At 42.8% G+C, this 21,909-nt stretch overlaps 1 protein-coding gene across 1 annotated transcript; it reads left to right on the top strand.

Moving 5' to 3' along the window:
• The first annotated feature begins 1,247 nt into the window (after nt 1-1,247).
• Nucleotides 1,248-21,577, top strand: LOC140105610 (uncharacterized). The gene is made up of 6 exons (XM_072129605.1): nt 1,248-2,351; nt 3,355-3,507; nt 11,464-11,605; nt 12,816-12,952; nt 14,056-14,160; nt 15,227-21,577. The coding sequence occupies exons 1-6, from the start codon at nt 1,251-1,253 to the stop codon at nt 15,290-15,292; spliced, it is 1,704 nt and encodes a 567-aa protein (XP_071985706.1). The 5' UTR covers nt 1,248-1,250; the 3' UTR covers nt 15,293-21,577.
• The last annotated feature ends 332 nt before the right edge of the window (nt 21,578-21,909 follow it).

Here is a 21,909-nt window from a genome sequence, read left to right as displayed (position 1 = left end):
CTTCTGGTCAATGCTCAATCATGATTCCAGATTTAACATCTCATAGTTCAGCCCACCAGGGGGAAAACAAATCATCAGATTTCTCTACCTCTGCAGAGTCATATAATCAGGGAAAAACTGTTCTATCAAATTTACCATATGAGGGCAAAGATTATTCTCTAGATACATCTGATCAATGTTCAACCATGATGCCAGATTCATCTTTAAAGTACAATACCACTTCTCTTGATCCATCTGCTCAATGCAAATCATATTGTTCTGATACAACCAACAAGTGCAAAAATAATTCTTTTGATTTGTCATTTGTTTCCTCTACCCAATGTATAATGACTTCTTCAGGCCCATCTTATCAGTGCAAAACTACACTAGCAGAATCATCTGACCATGGCAAAATCAGTTTTATGTATACAAATACTACAGATAAGTGTACAAACATAATTCCAGATAAAACAACCAGTGTCACTTCTCTAAATCCATTGGATCAATCCATCGGATCCTTTACTGATTCAACCAGTTATTGCAGAATCAACTCGACCGATGTGACCTATCATGTCCCATCATTTACTAAGTGCACCACTAATGATCCAGATGCCTCTGGTGAGTGTACACCATGTATCCTTGATTCAACTCACAAAAAGAAAAATGACCCATCTACAATGTCATACACCTCTGATTTCTCTCATTGGTTCACAGTAGCCTCTTCAGACCCTTCTGATCAATGCAACTCAACCATACCAGAATCACCTGTCCATGACAAAATTAATGTTTTAGATACATCAGATGATTGTATAGCCATGATTCCTGGTGCAACACTCCAGAGGAGTGTCACTTCTCAAAATTCATCTGATCAATGTACAATTTCCATTTCTGATACAAGTGCAATTACTTCTTCAGACCCTTCGTATCAATACAATACAACCATGGCAGAAATATCAGACCAGGTCAATTCTTTATATATATCAAATCAACATGCAATGATGATACGAGATGCAGTACTCCAGAGTACTGATGCTTCTGGAAATTTATCTGATCAATGCACAACTTGCTTTCCCCATTTATCCAACAAATTCAACAGCTCACCTAACTTATCCTACCAAGGCCCAATCATCTCTTCTGATCCAAGCAATTATTGTCCACTCGTTGTTCCTGGCTCATTTGGAGAGAACCATCATTTTGGAGACTCATCCAACTCAACCAACTCTTATGGTTTAAATAACTAATGGACAAATGATTTGTCAAACCCGGGTGCAATGGATTATTCAGCTTCCTCTACTGCTTCTGAGTTATCTGATCTACAGAAAGTCCCTTCTATAGATTCACCCAATCAGTGCAGAATGATGACTTCTTATTCAACATATCAATTAGAAAATACTTCATCTGACTTATCCTACCAGTATACAATGGGTCAGCCTGATCCTTGTACAACCATAACATTCAATAACTGCAGTAAAATCTCAGATAAGTCCAACCAAAATCCTTCACCTCCTGATGTAACCAACCATCACACAAGTTCTCAAACTCCCCACCATTTCATAAATAATTCTTCAGATTTATCTGATCAGCATACCAATAACGCTGGAGATCCATCTTGTGTAACTAACGGTACATTGCCCATTGTACATAACCAACATGTAACAAACACTCAAAATCCACCAGTGCTGCATCAAATCAACAATGACCAGTCCTTAAAAGTTTTGAATTCCGAAACTGAATTATTAGATTCTTGCACAAATCTTAGTTCTTTTCAAGTTAATAATTGCAAAACCACATCTTCAGATGGTTCAACCTTTGAGAAAATGTCAGCCTTTAGTAATTTTCTAACTCAACACGATCAGTGTATTGACCCGAGCAACCAACGGACAGACTCTACTACTAATCCACGCCACCAGAGTGTAATTACTTCTCCTAAGGCTTCCTGTCACTGCACTGTTTGTCCTTGCTACCATACCATCCCTAAATCTGATAAACACAACCTATCTACAACTACTTCACCAAATTTAACTCAACAGAGTTCTACTTTACCTCTAGATCTTTGTGCATCCGCCACCAGTCCTGATCTACCTGACAGGCCTACAGCCATCATTGGTGATACAGACGTACCATACCCAACCATCTCTTTAAGTAATCAGATTGCAGTTGACATCTCTGTGGCTTTACAGTGTGAAAATAATATAAAAGAACCAATACAAGATAATTATGGGGGTCTTATAAAACAGTGTGAATATTCCTTTTTAGAAGAAGTGAGGAAAATATACTTGGACAACCAGGGTCTAGGATTTTCACTGTTAGACTCTGGGATTATTTTAACAAGAAGAATATTTCCGGGGAAAAATTTTGCGTTGATGATCATGGTAAGTTCCCTTCTCTATTTCTACTACTATTACTAACATTTGTACTATAGCATCCTCAAGTACCTGAGCGCCATGGTTATTGTTAATAACATTAGCCATTAAAGTGTCATCCCGCATTTGATGGGCACATATTGCAAACCATTCACTGGCTAGTAATGGGGTCCAAAAGAAGCTTCAGTGGAGGCTTATAATACCAAACATTTTTCCAGGATTAATCTCTCCATAGGTTAAGCAGGCTATACATTTCATATTGGTAGGGGTCCTTCACCAGATCTGCCCCACCGATCAGCTACCTATAGCTGTTGCTGGTGCCAGAAATAACAGAGAATAGAGCCAGTAGTTGTGTTCCATTAATGGTGTAATCATGCAGAGTTACATATTTATGTCCAAAAGTGTGAAACCTATTGCAATACAGTCTGATGGATACAATGATGGGACCCCCAAAGATCACGTGAAAGGGGATCTGCTGTGTCACCATTGTATTCCAGATGAACAGCTGGTCACACACGCTTCCTGTTGCTCTATTGCTTTCTATGGCATGGATGGAGATAGCCAATTGCCATACTCTGCTATTGCCATCAGTTCTATAGACAATGTATGTGTAACTGTCCACTCCATTCTTTTGGGGTAAAACAGGGAACGACGGAACTCCATTCTCACGATCCATGGGGGTACCATCACTGAGACCCCTCGATCAGCAAGTTAACCCCCATCCTGTTGATAGGGGCTAACTTGCAGTGACTGGACAACCTTTAGGTGTTTATGGGGGTTTTAAATTGATGGGGTGCATCAGGATGCCCCATATGAAAGGTCCATTATCAAAAATGACATACTATATGACATATGACATAATATAATAGGAAGGTCCAATCCAGATTTTGGATTGGCCTCACCAACATAATATAGTTAGAAGGTCTGGTACAGAATTTGAATTGGATCTCAGGAGCCTCAATGTATGTTTCTCCCCATGTATATCAAAAAAATCTAATTGTTGTCGCTCTAGAGAGACGGGAAGGAGCTGGGAGCCGTGATCCGGAGTTCAAAGCTTTTCCTCTACTACCAGATGGAGAAGCATTTTCATGCCACACAACAACTGGACAAAGACTGGTACCAGACGCAAGACCGCATAACCAAAGTAACCATGCTGATGAAAAAGGTGAATATATACATGGATGCAAAAATATATGCTTCTTTCTGATAAATATGGTTCTTTAAAGGAAACCTACCACTTGTAGTGGCAGGTTTCCGATGGCAATACCGGGCACCAGCTCAGGGTATCGCGGTTTAAAACACTTTTTAAACGTTATAGCCGGCGCAGGCAGGTACGCGCTCGGCGCTTACCGTGCACGCGGCTCTCATTCACTTCCTATGTAGCCGCGCGCACGGTAAGCGCCGAGCGTGTACCTGCCTGCGCCGGCTATAAAGTTTAAAAAGTGTTTTAAACCGCGATACCGCGGTTTAAAACACTAACTAAAATAAGCTCCGGCACCAGCTTACCCTGAGCTGGTGCCCGGTATTGCCATCGGAAACCTGCCACTACAAGTGGTAGGTTTCCTTTAAGATTGGGTGAGGCTTAATTTGTATAAAATGCCTTCAGTGTGAACAAGTACATATCAGTGTTGAAGCTACACTTTCTCTTATATCCAGGCACTGTGACTGTGGTAATCTTCTGTTATCTTCTGTTATCCATGGCCTACTTCCTTCTAAACTTTCAAAATTATGTTAATGAGCCAGAAGGGCTCTGGGAGGCAATACCAGAGAACTTCAGTTAACAGGTGAAACTAATTTGTTTCTCCATAGTCTGACATCCGTAACTTTTTTGGCGTATGGAGCTGGATAAGGTGTACATTTTTGCAGGACTAGGTGTCATTTTCACTGATAATATGTTGAGATCTGTATGACCCTTTGATCACTTTTTGCCATTTTGACACTGATAAAAATGTGGTTCAAAATGAAGATTTGGACATTTGGATTTCCTTTACAGTGCCCACCACACAGTTATTACAATTGTATTGCAGTATACAGACAGTCCCTGACTTAAGGACACCTGACTTACAGACACTTAAAGAGAACCCGCCAGGCAAAATAACCCCCCTAAACTAAATATATTTTCATAAACTGCCATTAGAAAGCATTGCCTCTATCCCTTCATTGTCCCTCTACATACCGGTAAACCTAAGCAATGAGGTCCTAAAGCTGTATGCAAATGACCTGTGAAATGTCCAATGAGTCATTAGCATATTCAAGCTGTCCGGCTTATTCATGAGTGGGAGGCACAGCCACGCCCCCAGTGCTTGACTGACAGCCTGTATAATGATGTGAGGTATAATGGTGTAATGGCTCCTCCATGTGCTTCCTGGTGCTGGCGCCCCCTGCAGCCTGTGTGTGTATAGGAGAGATACAACAGCTCCAGGCAGCCATGTTATAGCAGAACATGTCAGGTACTGGTGTAGCTGATGTCCGTGTCTCTGTGTATTAGGAGGATGCAGCATGTCTGCAGATGCAGCACAGACACCAGCAATGCTTTACTATACATTACACACAGACATGAGCAGGGGGAGGAGAGGGGAGGGGGAACAGCGGTGATATCACTGCCTCTGACCATGTGACCAGCCTAATTTACACAATAATGATAATGATTTTATAATGATTAATGTATGAATTGACTAGATAAAGGCTGGGATGGATCCTTGTGAGCTGCTCCAACTGGCAGTGGTGACAGAAATAGTGACACAGACCTGATGACAGGTGTGCTTTAAAATATATAAATACAAACATACAGGACACTGGAAGATAGAAGCATCATGATGCCAACACTAGTAATTTCAGGGCCCACCTTAGTTTCCCATCTTAAAGTACTTTTTACAGTACATACACAGCACATCACATGGACACATATATACAACACAGGCACATATATGCACATTTCACATACAGAAAACATTACAATTCACTGCACCTGTATAAAGCAGGGCTGCATTGGCAAGTGAAGGGTGGAAACCGTTTCAGCCTCTGTGTACAAGCCCCAAACATCCCGACCTCCATTTAGGCTCTGGACACAGAGCTCTTAGGGTAAAGCCTCAAGGACCATCTCTCTAGGAGGGGGAGGGGTAACTAAGGCAGCAGGACCTCAGAGCTACCTTCAGTGGGCGAGTCCGACTACAGGACCCCTCACACAGCTCTACTGATTAGTGCCGGCTCTTCTATGTGAAAGATGGGAGTGGGCTACCTGCAGTGAGCCGGTGGCTCTTTTAACCCCACCCCCAATCGGCTCACCACGCCCCCTTTAACTTGATAAAACTGAGTTAAAAGTTTTATGGAGTGGAGGGACGGAGGCTCCATGTTATACATTTAATAGGGAGCCATTCAGGAACCAGAAGAGCCGGCTCTTATTATTGAGCGGAGCCTAATTCAGCTATGAAGAGCCGTATTTCCCATCACTACCGCTTATAGCTGGCAGTGCACATTAGGCCACAGGAAGAGAACTGCTCAGGCCACATATAACAAGTGAGTTATTAATGGCAGCACCAAGTTTGTTGCACTTTTACGACCAGCACCTCCAGTGTGTCCTCATGGTGTGGTCCGGCTCTGTCCTGCTTCTCCCTAGTTCTTACAACTAACAGCGCTAGGGCACTGGGGAGAAGCAGCTGCCTGGATCCCAAACCTGATATCTAATATTTCCATCCCCTGATGACGGCCCTGCACCACATGAAGCTTTGGTCCCTCTCCGTAGCAGGCCTCTCTGTAGCAGGTAATGGTCCATGCCTGCATGGTGACCAAAGCTTGGGAGAGATACCATCCTCACACAAGGGAACCCATTACTGCCATGTGTGCATGTGTGCCATCAGTGCTAATTCAAGTTAGTCTGCGCTATGGACTGTTTTGGACAGCCATGGGTCCCTGGGAGCAAAAGGCCGTGCAGTCGCCCATACCGCCTATATTAGGATCCACCTTTGGCTGTAATGTATCTGTAATGAAGCTTTATTGATAAATCCTTCTTCCCATGAAAATCCAACTGGGACAAAACAATTTTTGTCCGGAGGTACAAAATATTACAATATATTACGAGGTGCATACTAATTCAACTTAAGAACAAACCTAAAGAACTCGGGACTGTATTGGGAATATACACTCACCGGCCACTTTATTAGGTACACCTGTCCAACTGCTTGTTAACACTTAATTTCTAATCAGCCAATCACATGACGGCAACTCAGTGCATTTAGGCAAGTAGACATGGTCAAGACGATCTCCTGCAGTTCAAACCGAGCATCAGTATGGGGAAGAAAGGTGATTTGATGCCTTTGAACGTGGCATGGTTGTTGGTGCCAGAAGGGCTGGTCTGAGTATTTCAGAAACTGCTGATCTACTGGGATTTTCATGCACAACCATCTCTAGGGTTTACAGAGAATGGTCCGAAAAAGAAAAAACATCCAGTGAGCGGCAGTTCTGTGGGCGGAAATGCCTTGTTGATGCCAGAGGTCAGAGGAGAATGGGCAGACTGGTTCGAGCTGATAGAAAGGCAACAGTGACTCAAATCGCCACCCGTTACAACCAAGGTAGGCAGAAGAGCATCTCTGAATGCACAGTACGTCGAACTTTGAGGCAGATGGGCTACAGCAGCAGAAGACCACACTGGGAGCCACTCCTTTCAGCTAAGAACAGGAAACTGAGGCTACAATTTGCACAAGCTCATCGAAATTGGACAGTAGAAGATTGGAAAAAACGTTGCCTGGTCTGATGAGTCTCGATTTCTTCTGCGACATTCGGATGGTAGGGTCAGAATTTGGCGTCAACAACACGAAAGCATGGATCCATCCTGCCTTGTACCAACGGTTCAGGCTGGTGGTGGTGGTGTCATGGTGTGGGGAATATTTTCTTGGCACTCTTTGGGCCCCTTGGTACCAATTGAGCATCGTTGCAATGCCACAGCCTACCTGAGTATTGTTGCTGACCATGTCCATCCCTTTATGGCCACAATGTACCCAACATCTGATGGCTACTTTCAGCAGGATAATGCGCCATGTCATAAAGCTGGAATCATCTCAGACTGGTTTCTTGAACATGACAATGAGTTGACTGTACTCAAATGGCCTCCACAGTCACCAGATCTCAATCCAATAGAGCATCTTTGGGATGTGGTGGATTCGCATCATGGATGTGCAGCCGACAAATCTGCGGCAACTGTGTGATGCCATCATGTCAATATGGACCAAAATCTCTGAGGAATGCTTCCAGCACCGTTTTGAATCTATGCCACGAAGAATTGAGGCAGTTCTGAAGGCAAAAGGGGGTCCAACCCGTTACTAGCATGGTGTACCTAATAAAGTGGCCGGTGAGTGTATGTTACAAATATGAAGAATGATAGTTTCACCTTAGGCTGTGTTTGTGTGCACTGGATCCAAAACCTCTGTGTTTGCTCTAGTGTGGTAATCATGTTCTTCTCAGAAATTATGGCGTTTACAATAAAGAGGTTGGCCACTTGTCCTAAACTTTAACTTATACTTACTCTGTTAAAGTTCAGGATTCAGTGCTGGGAGCAGCGGGTCAAGTGACCTTATGGGGGCCTTTAGCTAGCTGTCATTTGTGTGGTTAGCTCACAATCCCATATATAATCATGTGCATGAGAACGAAGTATAACATGGATGACCCTGTTGTTGCCAACTCCTTTAAGTGGTTAATAGATTTTGTAGGATTCACCACAGTCAAATACATATTTTAAACACTGGTACAAATCCCCCAAACTTCTAGTCGAAATTGAATTTCTGGCAAGGGAGACATGCTAGTCGGAAAGTTTCACAGAAGTTCCAGCGCGCGGTTTACCTCATAATTGGCATCATAAATTGTACGAAAGAGAAAATTCAGCAAGTGGAAGAGAAGAAGGAGAAACAATTCTGTTTGGCTTCCTTTATTTAAAATTATTGCTCATATTCATCTTTTTTACCCTCCTCCTCCATAACTACATCTCCCCACTGCATTTCCCTAATCATGATAAATTCATACTCATATCCTCTCCCATCTCAGACACGATAGCTCAAAAAGGAAGTTTTGTTCCCCCTCGAATGTCTCAGCAGCCATTTGGCTGTTTGCCGTCATTATTTCTTTAAAATATTTACTCATGAATATTAAGCACTGCTATTAACAAGGGAACCTGCTGACAGATCCGAGGATAATGGAGACCATCATTTCTGGATATTCTCAAGCCCAACGGGAGTGTGGCAGGCTGAGGAGGAGGGAGCATTTGTAATTAAAATTTGAGATTTTCAGATTAACTTGTGGTTATAGTTGTCCCTCTTTACGCTGACTCAAAATACCCATCACAGTGATGCACTTGGGCTGCTCGATGTAAAAGATGGTTTCCGAGGCGCAATCCGTTCTCTTTCCTCTCTTGATGGAATCATTTTGCTGTAAAGCTTTGTTGTTGCCTTTCATTTACCGTATATACCGGCGTATAAGACGACTTTTGAAGACAGAAAAATCTTCTGTCTTCTCTGGGGTCGTCTTATACGCCGGTAATCGTCTTATACGGCGGCGGTCCCGGTGCATGGAGAGGGCTCACGGGCTGAGCCCTCTCCATAGCCGGTAAGTCTTTGCTGCACCGATCGCGGGTGTTTGCACAGCGATGGCTGCCGGCAGCCTCAAAAAGACATTGGGGGAAAAATACTCACCCTCCGTTGGCCCCGATGTCCGCGCTGTGCTGTCTTCAGTCTTCCGCGCCGTCTTCTTTCTTCTGCTGGGCGCAGCCATGTCTTTCCCCGGGTCGGCGCCTAGTATGACGTCGGCAGCGGCGCGTCATACTAGGCGCCTGCCGGGGAAGATCAATGGCGGCGCCCGGCAGAAGAAAGAAGACGGCGCGGACATTGGGGGAGCATCGGGGTGAGTATATGTTTATTTTTTTTTTTTAATGCTGGGCTGTATACTACTGGGGGCAGTGCTGTATACTACTGGGGGCTGTGCTGTATACTACTGGGGGCTGTGCTGTATACTACTGGGGGCTGTGCTGTATACTACTGGGGGCTGTGCTGTATAGTACTGGGGGCAGTGCTGTATACTACTGGGGGCTGTGCTGTATACTACTGGGGGCTGTGCTGTATACTACTGGGGGCAGTGCTGTATACTACTGGGGGCTGTGCTGTAATGGTAATGTTGTTGTTGTATGCCTATGTTTATGAGCGACAGTTTTCCTGCTATATACCTGCATGTCATAAGAATTTACATTAAAAAAAGGACCATGTTAAATTCAAATCTGTTTTTTTTTTATTTTTACCGGTGTTTTGTATGCATTGGAAAAGGGGTAGTCTTATACGGCGAATATATATCTTAAACTCTATATTTTAAACAGGAAAGTAGGGGGTCGTCTTATACACCAGGTCGTCTTATACGCCGGAATACACGGTATGTCTCTATTGTACGTTTTTAACTCCTTGACTGACTACGTCAGTTACCATGCTGGGTATGTGCACACAGGGCCGGATTATAGGTAGGGCTCCAGAGATGCATTCCCAGGGACCCCAGCACTGTACTCATAAGGAGGCCCCCACCAGCAATGTCCGACAATCAACGCACTGTTTACCAGATCTGTGAGAGGAGGAGAGAGAACTCTCAGGGAAGCAGTGGCGCGTGGTACTAGCATGGGGACTGCGAGTATTCAGTACTGCATTACTACTGCCTCTGTGCCAGCTTTGCCAGCAGCTTGGCTAACGTGTAAGTAGGAGAAAGTGTAGAATATTAGTGATAATTTCGAATAGTAATATGTACCACAGTTTGGGCCCCCACCAGATTTCACAACCAGGAGACTCCACCTATCTTAATCCAGTGGGGGCCCCCACCAGATTTCGTGATCAGGGGCCTCCGCTTCCTTAATCCAGCCGGGTATATATACGTAGATGAGCATGAATAAAGGCACAGGTCCATCAAGTCTATTCTGATGTCTTCAGAAATTAGCCTCGTATGGCTGGTGACAATTAGATAAATTTTAACTTTTAGATTTTTACCTTTTGGAGGAAAAAGCCAGAGATTAAATCAGTCATATGAACGTTAAGACAAATGCTTATGCAAATATCTTTAAGCACACTTGTATAAATGCAGCTGTCAATCACTGATTAGAACCACCCACATGACTCCTATACAGTGAAAGAGCAGGAATTGAAATAAGTAACTCATTCTACAGATTTTCAGCTACCCCTGCTCTATAACATGCCATTTGCTTATGTACAAACAGTTCTAGTTTAATGAAAATACAATCTTAGTTGTTATAGAGCAAGAGGTGCTTGGTAGATTGTACACGTTATAAATCAGGAGAAGTGGATCAGATCTCACCACATTATGATGATTTCTCTACATAAGAATTTAAAAAAAAAGATACAGTAAATATTTTTTAAAAATCGATTATTCAATTGTCTCAATTCCTACTGCTCCATAACATAGATTAATGCAGATAGGACACTGAACAATCTATTTAGCACTTATTGCTCTATAACATGCTGCCTGCAGATAGGATACTATGGGGGATTTATCAAGGCTTATACACCTGAAAATGTATAGGAGAGTTGGGTGCAGAGAGGACAGTGCTGGGCTGTGCACTAGATATAACCTGTGCCATGTCCAATCTTCATAGCTCTTTCCATCCAATAAAAAGCTCCCTATACTATATACAATCTGCTCAGCTCCTCCTGATCTATAATATGATCCCTGCATATAGGACACTATGTACACTCTACTCAGCTCCTCCTGCTCTACAATATGCTGTCTGCAGATAAAATGCTATGTAAAAGCTGCATGCACTTAGGACCTGCTGTACAATCTGCTTAGCTCGACCTGCTCTATTACATGCTGCCTGCAGATAGGACACTATGTACAATCTGCGCAGCTCCTCCTGCTCTATAACATGCTGCCTGTAGATAGGACACTCTATACAATATGCTCAACTCCTCCTGCTCTATAAAAAGCCTGCACTTAGGACATGCTGCACAATCTGCATTGCTTCTCCATCTTGTTCTCTAATTGGACTGTAGTCTTTATGTGCTGGGGATCCCTTTAAGAGATGATTGCATTAATAGGACATCTGTCCAGGGACTCTTTGTAGTTATTTAATTTTAAGTTTCTCCCTCAGGTTCCATTGACGTCCAATTGGTTGAAGACATTACGTAACTTTTTGTGTCTTCCAAGCGATTTCAGGCTACCGACCCCCTATGCTGTAGTCACTGATCGGAACGGATCCGTCCTCTTCTTGATGGAAGACAGAGAAGTGCTAGGTAAAGTGTTATTTGTCTGTCATTTTATTAACTTCTTTTTTGTGGTAGAGTAAAAACTTCAACACTTTGGTCTAGATCGAAAAGTTAAAGTTTGTACAAGTTTTAAAGGAGCTCTTCAAGATTGATAGATAATTACCTTTCCTTATTTTTGGTCATTGATTGAGATCCATGGCACTTCCTGCCCCAGAAACAGGGCATGCCTGGCATTGGCCTTGTATGGTAGACGTAAGCTTCAGTGCCTTAGGTTGTTTGGTCCTTGAGCAGAAGGTTCCAGTACAGGACAGTAGTACTAAAGATGTCACATGTTCAATGTTGGCACATAGTGGACATATGGTTTTATGAAAAAAAACATGAGTAGAAGTCTTGGCTCCAATAGTAGGTGTCAACTTCTAAGCATGACCCCTTTTTAGTACACATGATCCTTCTAGGGTTCTTAAATTTATATTGCATTGTCTACGTAGCTGCTAAACATTTGCAGAGTGTCGAGGGGTTGGTGTAAATTTTTTCCAACTATATTTTTATTTATTTTGCATTACTTCGGTGATCACATTTGGTTAAATGATTCCACTCTGTACAGTCATGGGTCTTGTTTTGTTATGAAAGGGATGTTTTTATGGAATTTAAATAAAAAAAAATATTGTAATTGTATGGTCAATGAGACACCCCAAGGTTCCCACAAAGACCCAGGTCTACCTGCTCACATAGGTTTATCATGGTTGATAGAATGTTAAGAGAGGACCTTAGATTAGTAATAATTCCACAAATTTATTAAAGGAAATCAACCACATGCATTTAGTGGTTTTAACCCAAGGATACTTACCCCCTGGTGTGTGCCCCCGTAAACAGGAGCCATTCTTCATTCAGTTATTAATTACTTATTTTTCATGAAAAGGATCTTTTAAACATATGCAAATGATCCTCAGGGGCTCCTGTTTATGTCATAGAAGCCTCGTTTGGCTCTGTCGGGTGCTAATTATTCACACCTTCCTACCAGCGTATGACCACCACCTCCTCCCTCTTTCTGCCAAAGAGCCAGTGATAGCCGATGGAGCCAGAAAGGGCTTCTGAAATGTACACAGGAGCCCCTGTGGCTCATTTGCCTATTTCAAAAGTCCTCAATCACAAAAATAATCCATAAACATGAAATGAAGGACAGATCTTATTTCACTCTTTAAAATTAAAAAAAAGAAGTTTCTCCTTCACTCTGCAGGTGTCGGTACTCCACCATCAGGACATACGTTGAATACACTGAGAAACCTATCTAAAGTTTTATACTTCATGAGGTTTTGCAGACTTTACAAAGTGTTACCCAGAAAGATAACAACGTCCATTTTATACACCCCACAGGTCAGTAAGAGTTTATTCACACGTGTAGGAACAGTTTTCATGGCTTTTTATATAAACGTTAGACACAACTTCTCCTGTTGATTTACTTGGTATTAAAGCGGTTTACACTGGGTATGCCTGTCTTATAAGAGTGTAGCGGGGGCGTAACTACAGTGGTAGCAGCCATAGCAACTGCTATGGGGCCCACAGTGTCAGGGGGCCCCTGCATCCAACCTGACACACTAAAGAGTGGAGGATGTGCATCATTATATCCATATTATGCTGCAATTTGTACATCATAATATGTAAAGAACATATATGTGATGTATATATGCTGCATCTGTGATGTGTATATGTTGTATGTGTACACGGTGTATGGCGTCTGCATATACTGTATGTGTGTATATATGCTGTGTGTTTGTAAATGTCACTGTATGTGTGTGTATATGCTCTATATGAGCATATATGCATAAGTGTACAAATGTGTGATTGTAACTTGCATGTGTGAGTATACAAATATGTATAATTTTCAAGTGGGAAGGGAGGCCCCATGCCGAAGCCCAAAGCCTGCTATGGGGCCCTGCCTCTTCTAGTTACACCACTGGAGTGTAGACTTATATTGAGGGTCTGAGAGGGCCACCAACAGTAGGAGCTCCAATGTATTACAGAAATGGCCACTGCACTGAGAACAGAGCTGTTCATCTATCTCCTTTCTCTGTCAGATGATTGTAGGGGCTCGGGTGTCAGTTCCCCACAAATAACATATTAATGACTTATCCTTAATATCCTGCATGTATGATGCAACCTCAAGTCCAATATCCTACTGAAGGTGTTTGTGGTCGGCGTCTGGAAGATTTCCTCCAAAAGTAGCAAAGATCTCTCACAAACACTTCATAGAGATGGGTTGGCGAGGTTAGATCACTTGCACAGTGCCGGTTAGCACTAGTATATGGTCTACCGGTACTTTCCCTGATCCCTGGATTGCTCCCCTTCTTTTCAGGTCTATTTGAGCAGGGTTTTCTTGTGGTATTGGTGTAACTTCCATTACATTGAAAAGTATTTCTAACTAGAATTCAGTTTGGTACATAATCATACATGATGTAACAATATATTTTTTCCCCCAGGGGATTTGCTTTGACCCCAGCAGTCTTTGTAATAATGAAGACCTCTGCGAGTTTAACAAGTGTCTGAAAGAGTATCTCTGGGTATTCCTGTTTAATAGACAGCAGGTATGTGACAAAGTATTGCTAAGCAAAAGCATAGGATAAATGTACCACCATATTCTGTTTTAAAGGGGTTTTTCTAAGCATTACCCTTAAAGGACTAAAGGATCTTTCACCAGGATCACGGATTGTAAACCAAGCACACTTACATGCTGCTGTGTGCCCCCTCTGGCAGGATCCACTCTCAGTTCAGATTCTCATTCCCCTGTTTTACAAAACTTTAAAAATTATGCAAATAAGCCTCAGGGGCTCCATGTTCTATAGCTGTTAATTGTGCTTGGAACCCTGAGGTTCATTTACATAATTTTTAAAGCCTTGTTTTGTAAAAATGAGAGAATGAGAAGCTAGGTGGGGGCTGAGAGCTGAGGAGTGAGCAGCACATGTCACATGTTTTTTTTTTAATGTTGCCAAAGTTAAACAAACCTGGGACTGTGCAAATGCACAGAAAAGGCAGAAAGACATCTTTGCAATACAGGTGTAATGAGTTTCTGCAAACTGTCATTAGTAAAAATTAGGTCCCTGGTGACAGGTTCCCTTTAAGCTGGAGACTTGCTGAGGGGGCTGGGCTTAAACAAGGGGTGGGACTTTCTGCTCCTACTAGAGCCAGTTCACTTTTATCCAAACACACAACAGTGAAGAGGAGGACACGGAGAAACATACCCGAACCTCTAGAACGCAAACAAAACTAATTTTTCGTACATTTTTTTAGCTTTTTATTGTAATTAAATATGAAATGATAAAATATAACCAAAAGATTGGGATAAGAAAAGATGCAGTAAATACCAATTTTCTTTAAAGGACATCTACCACCAAATTTACTGTCACCAATGTTACTGTCACCAGTGATATGCTCGTTACCTTAGGGGTATAAGCATCACCGTTTTTCTTATCTTTTGGGATATGCTTTACACCAATAAAACTTTATAAAAATATTATAATGAGCTGGAGATGCTCAGACCTACATCAGCCTTTGTGCAGACGGCTGGAGACCAGTTAATTGATTAATTGATTACCTGATCAATATAATTTGTGTCTACAGGTAGTAGTAACCAATATTTCCAATATTCTCTAGGAGGACTTTGATGGAGCCGTAGAAGTCTTACTTGATAGAGCTCAACTACTACTTGAGGAAGACTAGGCACCACAAATTTGTCAAGCAAGACTTTTATCTACACCTACACAAGGAGCTCTGCCGTTTAACCTTCCTTCTTGCCAAGGTGAAAACTAGGCAGATCCAACTAAAGATATCAATGACAACCCTGGGTTGACCAGCATTGGGTATTGCTCAGTGTAGGGGCTGACAGAGCCTCTTTATACTGATTTCATATTTTGATTGATCACAAAATGCATTATTTGTTTTATTTTTTACAATTTTTGCCTAAAAAACTTTGTTTATGCATTAATGTTACTATAGCACATGGTAGATGTGTCCTCCCTTACTTTCCCCTTTCTAGGTATATGGGCAAACATGTGCGATTTGAGATGATCAGATTTGTTTTGTAATGTGTGTATATGTTTTTTGTAATGTGTGTATAAGTGTGAGGGGCGGGATTTCTTTCTTGATATGTAAATTGAACCCTCCTTCCTTTTACCTCATTGGCCAGATATTCCTTTCCATAAAATGGCTGCAGATGGAGAGTCATGGAATGATAAGATCACATGACCCTCCATCTTCGGCCATTTTATGGTCAGGAATTTCCGGCTGATGAGGATAAAGACAGGAGGCATCACTTTAAATATCAAGAAAGTGTAGAAAATTTAATACATGTAAATTTGTAAATTACCTAATATCCTGCCCCCTACACTTATACATATTACAAAATCATGAAGTAAAGTGGCCAACACTTTTAAGAATTTTGGGGGGTAATCCTATTCTGTAATAGACTGTTATACATGCGACAAATGGACATACATAGAAGGTTTCCAAAAGGTTTCCAGTTACTCAGTAAGACTATCCACTGGACTCCCATACAGATGATAGAAAACTTTTTAATAAACCTTAACCGCTTAGCGCTCCATGTCCGATATATCAGACGCTAAGTGCAGTGACTTAGCGCTCAGCTACCGATATATGGGACGCAAGAGCTTCCTGTGTCTCTGACATCACCTTGTCTTGCGACAGGATGGGGATCACAAGGCAACACCTAATTTGATTTGTCCTGCAATGTTGATCACAGAAACTGGCCAGTTACAGTGATGTAAGTCATGACAGATCATGTCTATGTAAAAGTCAGGATTCTGTAGGTACTGTTGCCCCGTATTGTCCGTTTTCCCTTCTCCCCAACCGCAAGGAAGTGCGTTGTAATAGTAGAAGTAGGAGTAGTGCATGTGGTGTGCAGAGGATGTAGTAGTGCACGCTGTGTGTGGAGGATGTAGTAGTGCATGCTGTGTGTGGAGGATGTAGTAGTGCATGCAGTGTGCAGAGGATGTAGTAGTGCACGCTGTGTGTGGAGGATGTAGTAGTGAACGCTGTGTGTGGAGGATGTAGTAGTGTACACTGTGTGTGGAGGATGTAGTAGTGCACGCTGTGTGTGGAGGATGTAGTAGTGCACGCTGTGTGTGTAGGATGTAGTAGTGCACGCGGTGTGCAGAGGATGTAGTAGTGCACGCTGTGTGTGGAGGATGTAGTAGTGCACGCTGTGTGCAGAGGATGTAGTAGTGCACGCTGTGTGCAGAGGATGTAGTAGTGCACGCTGTGTGTGGAGGATGTAGTAGTGAACGCTGTGTGTGGAGGATGTAGTAGTGTACACTGTGTGTGGAGGATGTAGTAGTGCACACTGTGTGTGGAGGATGTAGTAGTGCACGCTGTGTGTGGAGGATGTAGTAGTGCACACTGTGTGCAGAGGATGTAGTAGTGCACGCTGTGTGTGGAGGATGTAGTAGTGCATGCTGTGTGTGGAGGATGTAGTAGTGCACGCTGTGTGCAGAGGATGTAGTAGTGCACGCTGTGTGTGGAGGATGTAGTAGTGAACGCTGTGTGTGGAGGATGTAGTAGTGTACACTGTGTGTGGAGGATGTAGTAGTGCACACTGTGTGTGGAGGATGTAGTAGTGCACGCTGTGTGTGGAGGATGTAGTAGTGAACGCTGTGTGTGGAGGATGTAGTAGTGCACGCTGTGTGTGGAGGATGTAGTAGTGCACGCGGTGTGTGGAGGTGGTAGTAGTAGCACACTCGGTGTGTGGAGGATGTAGTAGTGCACGCTGTGTGTGGAGGATGTAGTAGTGCACGCGGTGTGTGGAGGTGGTAGCAGTGCACGCTGTGTGCAGAGGATGTAGTAGTGCACGCTGTGTGTGGAGGATGTAGTAGTGCACGCCGTGTGTGGAGGATGTAGTAGTGCATGCGGTGTGTGGAGGATGTAGTAGTGCATGCGGTGTATGGAGGATGTAGTGGGGCACGCCGTGTGTGGAGGATGTAGTAGTGCATGCGGTGTATGGAGGATGTAGTAGTGCACGCCGTGTGTGGAGGATGTAGTACTGCACGCCGTATGCAGAGGATGTAGTAGTGCACACTGTGTGCAGAGGATGTAGTAGTGCACACTGTGTGCAGAGGATATAGTAGTGCACGCCGTGTGTGGAGGATGTAGTAGTGCACACTGTGTGTGGAGGTGGTAGTAGTGCACGCCATGTGTGGAGGATGTAGTAGTGCACACTGTGTGTGGAGGTGGTAGTAGTGCACACTTTTGGTTGGAGGTGGTAATAGTGCACTCCGTGTGTAGAGGATGTGGTAGTGCACACTGTGTGTGGAGGATGTAGTAGTGCATGCGGTGTGTGGAGGATGTAGTTGTGCACGCCGAATTCAGAGGATGTTGTAAAGCACGCTGTGTGCAGAGGATGTAGTAGTGCACGCCGTGTGTGGAGGATGTAGTAGTGCATGCGGTGTGTGGAGGATGTAGTAGTGCATGCAGTGTGTGGAGGATGTAGTAGTGCATGCGGTGTGTGGAGGATGTAGTAGTGCACGCGGTGTGCAGAGGATGTAGTAGTGCACACGGTGTGCAGAGGATGTAGTAGTGCACGCAGTGTGCAGAGGATGTAGTAGTGCACGCGGTGTGCAGAGGATGTAGTAGTGTACACGGTGTGCAGAGGATGTAGTAGTGCACGCAGTGTGCAAAGGATGTAGTAGTGCACGCAGTGTGCAGAGGATGTAGTAGTGCACGCGGTGTGCAGAGGATGTAGTAGTGTACGCAGTGTGCAGAGGACGCAGTGTTTGGAGGTGGTAGTTGTGCAAGCCTGTATGGAGGATGTAGTGGTGCACTGAATTTGAGAACTATAACCCTTTTAAAATTCGTAAAAAATAAACTAATGTAAAAAAAATATGGAAATAGAAAGAAGACAAATGGCAAACGTTGTGCTATGACTTTATGTAAAAAAAATAGAACATTTGAAAGTTAAAAAATTGTAATTATTTCACATTTTTCCTAAAATGTTGAATTTTAACCCCCAAAAACCCAACCAGTCAGCAAAATTATACTACTAATACAAACTAAAATGTTTCATGAGAAAACAGTCTCAAAATCAGTATGATAAGTTAAAGTGTTAAAAAGTTATTATGACACAGAGACACTGGTCAGATTTTAAAAAATAATGGTCCGAGCCTTAACATGCAAACTGGCTGCGTCCTTAAGGGGTTAAGGAAATTTTTTTAGTTTTTAGTCTCACTTTCTTTTTGCATTTAGCACTGTCTTTTAATCACCTCTAAAACAATCTTGAACAGAATGTAAAGAGAATGTAATGCCGGCTCAGGGAACAAACAGTTAACACAGACAGTCGGCCATAAGACTGTGGCCACAGTTGTCCCTGCCTAATTGCTTCACTTACGTAAGTGGTAAGGAACAACTAGTTGAAGTTCCATTCCTGCACCAATGTTCAAAACACAAAGAAGAAGACAAGACAGAAGAATAGTCTCCAGAGCTAAGTCAAAAACAAGAAGAAATATGCAGTACAAAATCACATGGCAAAAGGATAGTCTGAATACAAGCACAGGGTCCAAATAGGCGAATAGCAGAGTACAGAAATAAAAGGATACCAGGAACTTACTACAAATTTACCGTATATACTTGAGTATAAGCCAAGGCCCCTAATTTTACCACCAAAAACTGGGTAGTATACAGCCTGTAGTATACTGCCAGCCAGCCCCCTGTAGTATACGGCAAGCCCCCAGTAGTATCCAGCCAGCCAGCCCCCTGTAGTATACGGCAAGCCCCCAGTAGTATCCAGCCAGCCCCCTGTAGTAGCCAGCAAGCCAGCCCCCTTTAGTAGCCAGCAAGCCAGCCCCCTTTAGTAGCCAGCAAGCCAGCCCCCAGTTTGCCCAGCACATATAAATAAAATAAACTTACATACTCACCTTTGGGCTGTCCCAATGCTCGGTGCGGCTCCACAATGCTCGAGTCACCGTGGCTCCTGTTCTTTCTTCTCTCTGCTGTAACAGCCAGCAGAGACGCGGCCATGCGCTCTGCCGGCTTATGCACACCATGACGTCATCAGCGGTGACACCACCGCATCATAGTGTGCTCCGGCTGGCAGAGCACATGGCTGCCGGCTGTTACTGCAGACAGAAGAAAGAAGAGGAGCAGCAGTGATGGGAGCATCACGAAGAAGACAGAAGAGGAGACGCGTCAAGCATCGGGGGCGCCGGGAAGGTAAGTTTATTTTTTATTGACTCATGTGTAAGCCGAGGTGAGGTTTTTTTAGCAGATTTTTGTGCTGAAAAACTTGTCTTATAAACAAGTATACATGGTAGTATATAGCAGGCAGAGAAATAAATGCAAACAGACCTTTTATGTGATATGAGCCCCGGCTCCAGGAATGATTGAGGCAGAACTCTTAAAGGGAACCTATCAACACCTTTTTCATAAAAATAGGTATAGACAGGTTTACATATAGCCCTTATAGATCCAGAGCATACTTATTAAGAAACCTCAACTCAGAATCCAGTTAATGAAATTTAATTCTCTGTCATACGCAGTGAGCGGCTGAGTGGGCATGCGTCCTCCACCGGCTCACTGCATATGCACGGCTTCCTGCACATCATTGCTAAACAGTGAGTGGGTAAAGGAGGAAAACCTGCTACGACGCTCACTGGCAGATAACAGGAGCGAATTTGGCTGACGTGGGAATTTGGCCAGCCGTCCAAATGACCTTGATGAAAAGGTGGTGGCTAACCCTGGGAAGACAGGAGGAGACAATAGACTAGGCCGTGGAGGCCACGTTTGTTCGACTCACTAGCTCGTCAGCCTGAATACCAGCTACATAATAAAACTTCATTTTATCGGATTCTGACTTTTTTTTTTTTAGGGAAAAGAAGGATGCCCTTGTGCTGCTAGGACTCTATTGGAAAGCTGTCAATACTGTTTTTTATGAAAAAGTTGACAATGGTTTCCTTCAAATCCAGACAACAGAGAAGGGAAATATAGAACACAGAAATTTTCTTTAAAAACATGTATTACAATGTTTACTATTCTATATAGGATATGTTTTTTAATGCTTTAAATGTTATTTTCAATTTATGTGGTCCTTGACTTCACTTCTATATTGCTGACACATAGTTTATGTGAATATAGTCTAATGGCTGTAGTATGTTGTTTTAAGGGTGAAGGGCTTTTAAGATTTATATGTTATAGAATGTGATGAATTGTAATATTTACAGATTTGTTTGAATTTTGCATATAAACTTTAGGCAAAACCAAACATTTTGATACTTGTTATCAAAAACACATACTCACCTCCAGCCCTCTAGATAACTTCTGAATGGGGCCCCACTAACCACTTAAAAATATACATACAGTGCATACATACCATATACAAAGACATACAGCATATACACATCACATATGCATAAACATTTAGAGCATATACACATCACAAATATACAGCATATTGACATGAAAAAGCCCCCTGACACTGTGGGCCCCATAGCAGCTGCTATGGCTGCTACCCCTGTAGTTACGCCCCTGCTCGCCTCCATGTAAAATCCATACACTATTCAGATCCATTGAGCTGGGGGAGGGAGGAATGTACTGATCAGCCTCCACCTTCATGAGTAGATAATCAACCAGTATTTACTTCTTCCTCCCGCAGTAGCTTTCCACTTGCCACCTCCCACTTTCCTCCTGAGAAGATCCATACTCCAATTATTTCTATGGAGGAGAGTAATGCAGGGACAGATCTCAATTGTGAAGGGGTCAAGGGAGGCAACTATGTTTTAACAATTTATAAAAATGAGTTAAAAGTTTAGTTCTGCATTTAAGTAAATATGTAAAAGACAAACAAATACAGGCGTAAATATATTTAATGTATATCAGGGGGAGATCATTTTTTTATGTCCTTCTACCCCTCCCCTTTGATAGACTTGAATGTTGTATTGATATTCCTAGTACGGGTAAGAACAATTATAAAAAAAGTATATAGGTTGGGAAAGGAGACAGTTATCTCTTATGAGAATAAATTGAAATTTCTCTAACCTTTAATGCTTCAAAAATAAATACTTCTTGCATGCAATAACAGTATCCAAGATGTCATTCATTTATAAATAAACATTCCCACCTTTCGTTTTCCATTCATCAGTTTTCCACAAGGGGATTGTGGGAAATATGCAAATAAGTTTTCCAGGATGGTAAAAGGAAAATCACACCTCTGTTGCTACCTTGTAAGGCAGCCTCCTTACCATCAAGCATGACTTTCAGGCAGTGGCCGATTAAGTGTTCAATGGGTCCTGGGCTGTTCACACAACTAGGGTCCCCTCAGCATCCTAACCAACACG

This window comes from Engystomops pustulosus, chromosome 11, assembly GCF_040894005.1.
Source record: "Engystomops pustulosus chromosome 11, aEngPut4.maternal, whole genome shotgun sequence".
In the NCBI taxonomy this organism is placed as follows: Eukaryota; Metazoa; Chordata; class Amphibia; order Anura; family Leptodactylidae; genus Engystomops; species Engystomops pustulosus.
The sequence above is the reverse complement of the archived record's forward strand: the minus strand, read 5'-3'. Positions and strand labels throughout refer to the sequence as shown.